The following is a 10275-nucleotide window of genomic DNA, read 5'->3' as shown; positions in this document are numbered from 1 at the left end:
TGATCTACAGATCTCCGCCTATCTGCTTGCTATCCCATAGCAACAGCACAGCTCCGGAGACGCCGCAGACTGGCTGCTCCTCCCCGTTCCCTGATTGCCCCCCCCCCCCTTCACGTCAGCGCGTGCGGCTGGTAAACAGGAGGGGGTCACGTGACACTCCTAAGCCGATGCGCGTGCGCGGAGCCGATTCCCTGTTCCGGTCCATCAGCTGGAGGAGGGGAGGAGCGCCAGGCCCGGGGTGAGGAGGTGTGTGCCGCATGCCTGGGGGAGGGGCGAGGCAGTAGTGAGGGGAGGGGCTATCTGGGTGGTTTTATCAGTGACCTGAATGAATCAGCAGAGCAGCAGTTATGATCAGCAGCACACAGCTGTTATTGTGCAGCTTGCACAGTATGAGGCTCGCCCTGTATCGGGTAACCACACGCCTTGATAAAGGGGAGCCTGCGAGGCCACGAAACAATTGTTGGGTCACACTGTGCAAAGTGTGTAGCATTGATAATAACTGTGCAAAGTGTGTAGCATTGATAATAACTGTGCATTCTATTGCTGTGCAGCATTGCCTGTGCTAATTTATCAAGCAGGCTTCTACTGCACAACTACTGAATTCAAATATAGTGATGAGAGATTTATTGCCAACAGAGGGCGCTTCATTCTGTCTGCCCCGCCCCCCTCCACTAATATCAGCAGGAGGGAGGGTCAGCAGAAGCCACACCCCTATCTGTAAGGATCAGCAGGAGGGAGAGTCAGTGGCAGCAGCAGCCACACCCCTGTCTCTTAGGCTCAGCAGGAGGGAGGGTCAGTGGCAGCAGCCACACCCCTGTCTGTTAGGCTCAGCAGGAGGGAGGGTCAGTGGCAGCAGCCACACCCCTGTCTGTTAGGCTCAGCAGGAGGGAGGGTCAGTGGCAGCAGCCACACCCCTGTCTGTTAGGCTCAGCAGGAGGGAGGGTCAGTGGCAGCAGCCACACCCCTGTCTGTTAGGCTCAGCAGGAGGGAGGGTCAGTGGCAGCAGCCACACCCCTGTCTGTTAGGATCAGCAGGAGGGAGGGTCAGTGGCAGCAGCCACACCCCTGTCTGTTAGGCTCAGCAGGAGGGAGGGTCAGTGGCAGCAGCAGGCACACACCCGTCTGTTAGGATCAGCAGGAGGGAGGGTCAGTGGCAGCAGCCACACCCCTGTCTGTTAGGATCAGCAGGAGGGAGGGTCAGTGTCACCAGCCACACCCCCATCTGTTAGGATCAGCAGGAGGGAGGGTCAGTGGCAGCAGCCACACCCCTGCCTGTTAGGATTAGCAGGAGGGAGGGTCAGTGGCTGCAGCCACACCCCCATCTGTTAGGATCAGCAGAAGGGAGGGTCAGTGGCAGCAGCCACACCCCTGTCTGTTAGGCTCAGCAGGAGGGAGGGTCAGTGGCAGCAGCCACACCCCTGTCTGTTAGGCTCAGCAGGAGGGAGGGTCAGTGGCAGCAGCCACACCCCTGTCTGTTAGGCTCAGCAGGAGGGAGGGTCAGTGGCAGCAGCCACACCCCTGTCTGTTAAGCTCAGCAGGAGGGAGGGTCAGTGGCAGCAGCCACACCCCTGTCTGTTAGGCTCAGCAGGAGGGAGGGTCAGTGGCAGCAGCCACACCCCTGTCTGTTAGGCTCAGCAGGAGGGAGGGTCAGTGGCAGCAGCCACACCCCTGTCTGTTAGGCTCAGCAGGAGGGAGGGTCAGTGGCAGCAGCAGGCACACACCCGTCTGTTAGGATCAGCAGGAGGGAGGGTCAGTGGCAGCAGCCACACCCCTGTCTGTTAGGCTCAGCAGGAGGGAGGGTCAGTGGCAGCAGCCACACCCCTGTCTGTTAGGCTCAGCAGGAGGGAGGGTCAGTGGCAGCAGCCACACCCCTGTCTGTTAGGCTCAGCAGGAGGGAGGGTCAGTGGCAGCAGCAGGCACACACCCGTCTGTTAGGATCAGCAGGAGGGAGGGTCAGTGGCAGCAGCCACACCCCTGTCTGTTAGGATCAGCAGGAGGGAGGGTCAGTGGCAGCAGCCACACCCCTGTCTGTTAGGCTCAGCAGGAGGGAGGGTCAGTGGCAGCAGCCACACCCCTGTCTGTTAGGCTCAGCAGGAGGGAGGGTCAGTGGCAGCAGCCACACCCCTGTCTGTTAGGCTCAGCAGGAGGGAGGGTCAGTGGCAGCAGCCACACCCCTGTCTGTTAGGCTCAGCAGGAGGGAGGGTCAGTGGCAGCAGCAGGCACACACCCGTCTGTTAGGATCAGCAGGAGGGAGGGTCAGTGGCAGCAGCCACACCCCTGTCTGTTAGGATCAGCAGGAGGGAGGGTCAGTGGCAGCAGCCACACCCATCTGTTAGGATCAGCAGGAGGGAGGGTCAGCAGCTGCCACACCCCTGTCTGTTAGGCTCAGAAAGAGGGAGTGTCAGTGGCAGCTGCCATTCCCCCGTCTGTTAGGATCTGAAAGAGGGAGGTTCAGTGTAGCAGGAGGGAGGGTCAGTGTCACCAGCCACACCCCCATCTGTTAGGATCAGCAGGAGGGAGGGTCAGTGGCAGCAGCCACACCCCTGCCTGTTAGGATTAGCAGGAGGGAGGGTCAGTGGCTGCAGCCACACCCCCATCTGTTAGGATCAGCAGAAGGGAGGGTCAGTGGCACAGAATATGGCAGCCTCCATATACCTCTCACTTTAGGTTCTCTTTAAGGTACACCAATATGGCGGCTCCATAGTAGACTCTACATACATAATGCAAGGACCGTACAGAGGAGGCAGTGAGGATAGACAGACCCGGGAGGAAAGCTTCTATTCACCAGGAAAGTAAGGAACCACCAGTAATAACGGAATCTGCATTACACTTGAGGGGAAGTAAACTGTGATCAAAAACCAGACTAAAGTTCTAGCTGGAGTTTATCTTCCTGCCTGCCCTGGGCACAAGAGCTGACGCTCCTACTCTGCTTTCAGATGGAAAGGGGGACAGAGAAGAGGACGGTGATGTCTGCCATGGTAAGGACAAATTGCGATATTTACAAACATTACAATTGTTGATGAGCAAGAATGCCCCTTTATTTTTATGTACTTATTTTGCTTTGCCCATTATCTTATTTTATACGGAGGACAGAAGATGCAGCGTCAGTGGAGGAGCAAGAATCACCCATAAAAGCAGCACCACTCTCTCTATGTTCAAAGAATAAATTGCATATCTTTATTAAGTCATTTTGCATTCCATATGAGCTTGTAGGATAAAAATAATGAAAAACAGGGCCTCAAAAGGATCCACATATAATAAAATCATGTATCAGTAAATTCAAAAAGGAAACCCTTGGTCTTGAGAAAGCCGGGTGACGCCGGCGAAACCGGTGGACTCGTCCTCACCATTCAATGTACTGCAAGATTCCTGCAGATTTTCCACTGTGGCTGATTGAAAATAGGCCCCCAGGAAGTTTCATCACATTTCTTGCTTGACAAATAAAACCTTTACATTTTCTATACAACTAATAATTTGTGGCCCCCGTTATTCAGATTTGTCTGATTCTACATTTATTCTTTTACGTGAAACATCACTTCTACCATTTACACGATCTGCTGTCTGTCTGCCTGGCCACATGTGGCTCTCGCTTCCACGATCTGCTGTCTGTCTGCCTGGCCACATGTGGCTCTCGCTTCCATGATCTGCTCTCTGTCTGCCTGGCCACATGTGGCTCTCGCTTCCATGATCTGCTGTCTGTCTGCCTGGCCACATGTGGCTCTCACTTCCACAATCTGCTCTCTGTCTGCCTGGCCACATGTGGCTCTCGCTTCCATGATCTGCTCTCTGTCTGCCTGGCCACATGTGGCTCTCGCTTCCACGATCTGCTGTCTGTCTGCCTGGCCACATGTGGCTCTCGCTTCCATGATCTGCTCTCTGTCTGCCTGGCCACATGTGGCTCTCGCTTCCATGATCTGCTGTCTGTCTGCCTGGCCACATGTGGCTCTCACTTCCACAATCTGCTCTCTGTCTGCCTGGCCACATGTGGCTCTCGCTTCCATGATCTGCTCTCTGTCTGCCTGGCCACATGTGGCTCTCGCTTCCATGATCTGCTGTCTGTCTGCCTGGCCACATGTGGCTCTCGCTTCCACGATCTGCTGTCTGTCTGCCTGGCCACATGTGGCTCTCGCTTCCACGATCTGCTCTCTGTCTGTCTGGCCACATGTGGCTCTCGCTTCCACAATCTGCTGTCTGTCTGCCTGGCCACATGTGGCTCTCGCTTCCATGATCTGCTCTCTGTCTGCCTGGCCACATGTGGCTCTCGCTTCCATGATCTGCTGTCTGTCTGCCTGGCCACATGTGGCTCTCGCTTCCATAATCTGCTGTCTGTCTGCCTGGCCACATGTGGCTCTCGCTTCCATAATCTGCTGTCTGTCTGCCTGGCCACATGTGGCTCTCGCTTCCATGATCTGCTCTCTGTCTGCCTGGCCACATGTGGCTCCAGGATCTGCTGTCTGTCTGCCTGGCCACATGTGGCTCTCGCTTCCATGATCTGCTCTCTGTCTGCCTGGCCACATGTGGCTCCACGATCTGCTGTCTGTCTGCCTGGCCACATGTGGCTCTCGCTTCCATGATCTGCTCTCTGTCTGCCTGGCCACATGTGGCTCTCACTTCCACAATCTGCTGTCTGTCTGCCTGGCCACATGTGGCTCTCGCTTCCACGATCTGCTGTCTGTCTGCCTGGCCACATGTGGCTCTCGCTTCCACGATCTGCTCTCTGTCTGCCTGGCCACATGTGGCTCTCGCTTCCACAATCTGCTGTCTGTCTGCCTGGCCACATGTGGCTCTCGCTTCCACGATCTGCTGTCTGTCTGCCTGGCCACATGTGGCTCTCGCTTCCACGATCTGCTGTCTGTCTGCCTGGCCACATGTGGCTCTCACTTCCATGATCTGCTCTCTGTCTGCCTGGCCACATGTGGCTCTCGCTTCCACGATCTGCTCTCTGTCTGACTGGCCACATGTGGCTCTCGCTTCCACGATCTGCTCTCTGTCTGCCTGGCCACATGTGGCTCTCGCTTCCACGATCTGCTCTCTGTCTGCCTGGCCACATGTGGCTCTCACTTCCAGGATCTGCTGTCTGTCTGCCTGGCCACATGTGGCTCTCGCTTCCGTGATCTGCTCTCTGTCTGCCTGGCCACATGTGGCTCTCACTTCCACGATCTGCTGTCTGCCTGCCTGGCCACATGTGGCTCTCGCTTCCACAATCTGCTCTCTGTCTGCCTGGCCACATGTGGCTCTCGCTTCCACGATCTGCTCTCTGTCTGCCTGGCCACATGTGGCTCTCGCTTCCACGATCTGCTCTCTGTCTGCCTGGCCACATGTTGCTCTCGCTTCCACGATCTGCTCTCTGTCTGCCTGGCCACATGTGGCTCTCGCTTCCGTGATCTGCTCTCTGTCTGCCTGGCCACATGTGGCTCTCGCTTCCACGATCTGCTCTCTGTCTGCCTGGCCACATGTGGCTCTCGCTTCCGTGATCTGCTGTCTGTCTGCCTGGCCACATGTTGCTCTCGCTTCCACGATCTGCTCTCTGTCTGACTGGCCACATGTGGCTCTCGCTTCCACAATCTGCTCTCTGTCTGCCTGGCCACATGTGGCTCTCGCTTCCGTGATCTGCTGTCTGTCTGCCTGGCCACATGTGGCTCTCTCTTCCACGATCTGCTGTCTGTCTGCCTGGCCACATGTGGCTCTCGCTTCCGTGATCTGCTCTCTGTCTGCCTGGCCACATGTGGCTCTCACTTCCACGATCTGCTGTCTGTCTGTCTGGCCACATGTGGCTCTCGCTTCCACGATCTGCTGTCTGCCTGCCTGGCCACATGTGGCTCTCGCTTCCACGATCTGTTCTCTGTCTGTCTGCCTGGCCACATGTGGCTCTCGCTTCCACAATCTGCTGTCTGCCTGGCCACATGTGGCTCTCGCTTCCACGATCTGCTGTCTGTCTGCCTGGCCACATGTAGCTCTCGCTTCCGTGATCTGCTGTCTGTCTGCCTGGCCACATGTGGCTCTCGCTTCCACGATCTGCTGTCTGCCTGCCTGGCCACATGTGGCTCTCGCTTCCACGATCTGTTCTCTGTCTGTCTGCCTGGCCACATGTGGCTCTCGCTTCCACAATCTGCTGTCTGCCTGGCCACATGTGGCTCTCGCTTCCACGACCTGCTCTCTGTCTGCCTGGCCACATGTGGCTCTCGCTTCCACGATCTGCTCTCTCTCTGCCTGGCCACATGTGGCTCTCGCTTCCACGATCTGCTCTCTGTCTGCCTGGCCACATGTGGCTCTCGCTTCCACAATCAGCTCTCTGTCTGTCTGCCTGGCCACATGTTGCTCTCGCTTCCACGATCTGCTCTCTGTCTGACTGGCCACATGTGGCTCTCGCTTCCACAATCTGCTCTCTGTCTGCCTGGCCACATGTGGCTCTCGCTTCCGTGATCTGCTGTCTGTCTGCCTGGCCACATGTGGCTCTCTCTTCCACGATCTGCTGTCTGTCTGCCTGGCCACATGTGGCTCTCGCTTCCGTGATCTGCTCTCTGTCTGCCTGGCCACATGTGGCTCTCACTTCCACGATCTGCTGTCTGTCTGTCTGGCCACATGTGGCTCTCGCTTCCACGATCTGCTGTCTGCCTGCCTGGCCACATGTGGCTCTCGCTTCCACGATCTGTTCTCTGTCTGTCTGCCTGGCCACATGTGGCTCTCGCTTCCACAATCTGCTGTCTGCCTGGCCACATGTGGCTCTCGCTTCCACGATCTGCTGTCTGTCTGCCTGGCCACATGTAGCTCTCGCTTCCGTGATCTGCTGTCTGTCTGCCTGGCCACATGTGGCTCTCGCTTCCACGATCTGCTGTCTGCCTGCCTGGCCACATGTGGCTCTCGCTTCCACGATCTGTTCTCTGTCTGTCTGCCTGGCCACATGTGGCTCTCGCTTCCACAATCTGCTGTCTGCCTGGCCACATGTGGCTCTCGCTTCCACGATCTGCTCTCTGTCTGCCTGGCCACATGTGGCTCTCGCTTCCACGATCTGCTCTCTCTCTGCCTGGCCACATGTGGGTCTCGCTTCCACGATCTGCTCTCTGTCTGCCTGGCCACATGTGGCTCTCGCTTCCACAATCAGCTCTCTGTCTGTCTGCCTGGCCACATGTGGCTCTCGCTTCCACGATCTGCTCTCTGTCTGCCTGGCCACATGTGGCTCTCGCTTCCACAATCAGCTCTCTGTCTGTCTGCCTGGCCACATGTGGCTCTCGCTTCCACGATCTGCTGTCTGTCTGCCTGGCCACATGTGGCTCTCACTTCCACGATCTGCTGTCTTTCTGCCTGGCCACATGTGGCTCTCGCTTCCACGATCTGCTCTCTGTCTGCCTGGCCACATGTGGCTCTCGCTTCCACGATCTGCTGTCTGTCTGCCTGGCCACATGTGGCTCTCGCTTCCACGATCTGCTGTCTGTCTGCCTGGCCACATGTGGCTCTCACTTCCACGATCTGCTGTCTGTCTGCCTGGTCACATGTGGCTCTCACTTCCACGATCTGCTGTCTGTCTGCCTGGCCACATGTGGCTCTCACTTCCACGATCTGCTGTCTGTCTGCCTGGCCACATGTGGCTCTCACTTCCACGATCTGCTCTCTGTCTGCCTGGCCACATGTGGCTCTCGCTTCCACGATCTGCTGTCTGTCTGCCTGGCCACATGTGGCTCTCGCTTCCACGATCTGCTGTCTGTCTGCCTGGCCACATGTGGCTCTCTCTTCCACGATCTGCTGTCTGTCTGCCTGGCCACATGTGGCTCTCTCTTCCACGATCTGCTGTCTGTCTGCCTGGCCACATGTGGCTCTCACTTCCACGATCTGCTCTCTGTCTGTCTGGCCACATGTGGCTCTCACTTCCACGGTCTGCTTACTGTCTGCCTGGCCACATGTGGCTCTCGCTTCCACAATCTGCTGTCTGTCTGCCTGGCCACATGTGGCTCTCGCTTCCACGATCTGCTGTCTGTCTGCCTGGCCACATGTGGCTCTCGCTTCCACGATCTGCTGTCTGTCTGCCTGGCCACATGTGGCTCTCTCTTCCACGATCTGCTGTCTGTCTGCCTGGCCACATGTGGCTCTCTCTTCCACGATCTGCTGTCTGTCTGCCTGGCCACATGTGGCTCTCACTTCCACGATCTGCTCTCTGTCTGTCTGGCCACATGTGGCTCTCACTTCCACGGTCTGCTTACTGTCTGCCTGGCCACATGTGGCTCTCGCTTCCACAATCTGCTGTCTGTCTGCCTGGCCACATGTGGCTCTCGCTTCCACGATCTGCTGTCTGTCTGCCTGGCCACATGTGGCTCTCGCTTCCACAATCTGCTCTCTGTCTGCCTGGCCACATGTGGCTCTCGCTTCCACGATCTGCTGTCTGTCTGCCTGGCCACATGTGGCTCTCGCTTCCACGATCTGCTCTCTGTCTGTCTGGCCACATGTGGCTCTCTCTTCCACGATCTGCTGTCTGTCTGCCTGGCCACATGTGGCTCTCGCTTCCACGATCTGCTCTCTGTCTGACTGGCCACATGTGGCTCTCGCTTCCACGATCTGCTCTCTGTCTGCCTGGCCACATGTGGCTCTCGCTTCCATGATCTGCTGTCTGTCTGCCTGGCCACATGTGGCTCTCGCTTCCATGATCTGCTGTCTGTCTGCCTGGCCACATGTGGCTCTCACTTCCACAATCTGCTCTCTGTCTGCCTGGCCACATGTGGCTCTCACTTCCACAATCTGCTCTCTGTCTGCCTGGCCACATGTGGCTCTCACTTCCACAATCTGCTCTCTGTCTGCCTGGCCACATGTGGCTCTCGCTTCCACGATCTGCTCTCTGTCTGCCTGGCCACATGTGGCTCTCACTTCCACGATCTGCTCTCTGTCTGCCTGGCCACATGTGGCTCTCACTTCCACAATCTGCTCTCTGTCTGCCTGGCCACATGTGGCTCTCACTTCCACAATCTGCTCTCTGTCTGCCTGGCCACATGTGGCTCTCACTTCCATGATCTGCTCTCTGTCTGCCTGGCCACATGTGGCTCTCACTTCCACAATCTGCTGTCTGTCTGCCTGGCCACATGTGGCTCTCACTTCCACAATCTGCTCTCTGTCTGCCTGGCCACATGTGGCTCTCGCTTCCACGATCTGCTCTCTGTCTGTCTGGCCACATGTGGCTCTCACTTCCACGATCTGCTGTCTGTCTGCCTGGCCACATGTGGCTCTCGCTTCCACGATCTGCTGTCTGTCTGCCTGGCCACATGTGGCTCTCACTTCCACAATCTGCTGTCTGTCTGCCTGGCCACATGTGGCTCTCGCTTCCACGATCTGCTGTCTGTCTGCCTGGCCACATGTGGCTCTCGCTTCCACGATCTGCTCTCTGTCTGCCTGGCCACATGTGGCTCTCGCTTCCACGATCTGCTCTCTGTCTGCCTGGCCACATGTGGCTCTCGCTTCCACGATCTGCTGTCTGTCTGCCTGGCCACATGTGGCTCTCACTTCCACAATCTGCTGTCTGTCTGCCTGGCCACATGTTGCTCTCGCTTCCACGATCTGCTCTCTGTCTGCCTGGCCACATGTGGCTCTCGCTTCCACGATCTGCTCTCTGTCTGACTGGCCACTTGTGGCTCTCGCTTTCACGATCTACTATGTCTGCCTGGCCACATGTGGCTCTCGCTTCCACGATCTGCTCTCTGTCTGCCTGGCCACATGTGGCTCTCGCTTCCACGATCTGCTGTCTGTCTGCCTGGCCTTATGTGGCTCCATGATCTGCTGTCTGTCTGCCTGGCCACATGTGGCTCTCGCTTCCACGATCTGCTCTCTGTCTGCCTGGCCACATGTTGCTCTCGCTTCCACGATCTGCTCTCTGTCTGCCTGGCCACATGTGGCTCTCGCTTCCACGATCTGCTCTCTGTCTGCCTGGCCACATGTGGCTCGAGGTTCCCACCAAGCCTGGAATCTTCCACCCACATCCCAATACGTTTTCTAGGTGGGCTCCATCAGTTTATCGGGGGCTGCGAATAGTAAACGCTGAGAATTGGCCGTAGTCCATCAGCAGCCGATTTTGCCCGTTCTTCCGTCTCATGTTATGGATGTGCAGAGTCGTGGTGCTTTCCCGGTAACGTGTCTTATTGTGCCACGCAGGTGACCATCACCTTCCAGGACGTGGCGGCCTGCTTCCAGGAGTCGGACTGGGACATCATGGAGGACTGGCAGCAAGATCTCTACCGCAGGGCCATGAAGGAGATCCACTCTGCCCTGCAGGACCTGGGTGAGAGAGTCCCGGAGGACA

The 10275-nt window shown here is 57.2% G+C and overlaps 1 protein-coding gene across 9 annotated transcripts in view; it reads left to right on the top strand.

The window, feature by feature from the left end:
- Positions 1-10275, top strand: part of LOC137571123 (zinc finger protein interacting with ribonucleoprotein K-like) — a 30181-nt gene that overhangs the window by 481 nt on the left and 19425 nt on the right. For 2 of the 9 annotated variants that reach the window (XM_068279845.1, XM_068279843.1), the window contains exons 2-3: positions 2936-2977; positions 10128-10254. In XM_068279845.1, the coding sequence (XP_068135946.1) occupies positions 2936-2977; positions 10128-10254 (169 nt within the window). Of the gene's footprint in view, positions 1-4; positions 247-2678; positions 2978-10127; positions 10255-10275 lie in introns of those variants that run through there. The other 7 variants (XM_068279841.1, XM_068279846.1, XM_068279844.1 and 4 more) reach the window with 7 other exon arrangements.

This window comes from Hyperolius riggenbachi, chromosome 4, assembly GCF_040937935.1.
Source record: "Hyperolius riggenbachi isolate aHypRig1 chromosome 4, aHypRig1.pri, whole genome shotgun sequence".
NCBI classification, from domain to species: domain Eukaryota; kingdom Metazoa; phylum Chordata; class Amphibia; order Anura; family Hyperoliidae; genus Hyperolius; species Hyperolius riggenbachi.
The sequence above is the reverse complement of the archived record's forward strand: the minus strand, read 5'-3'. Positions and strand labels throughout refer to the sequence as shown.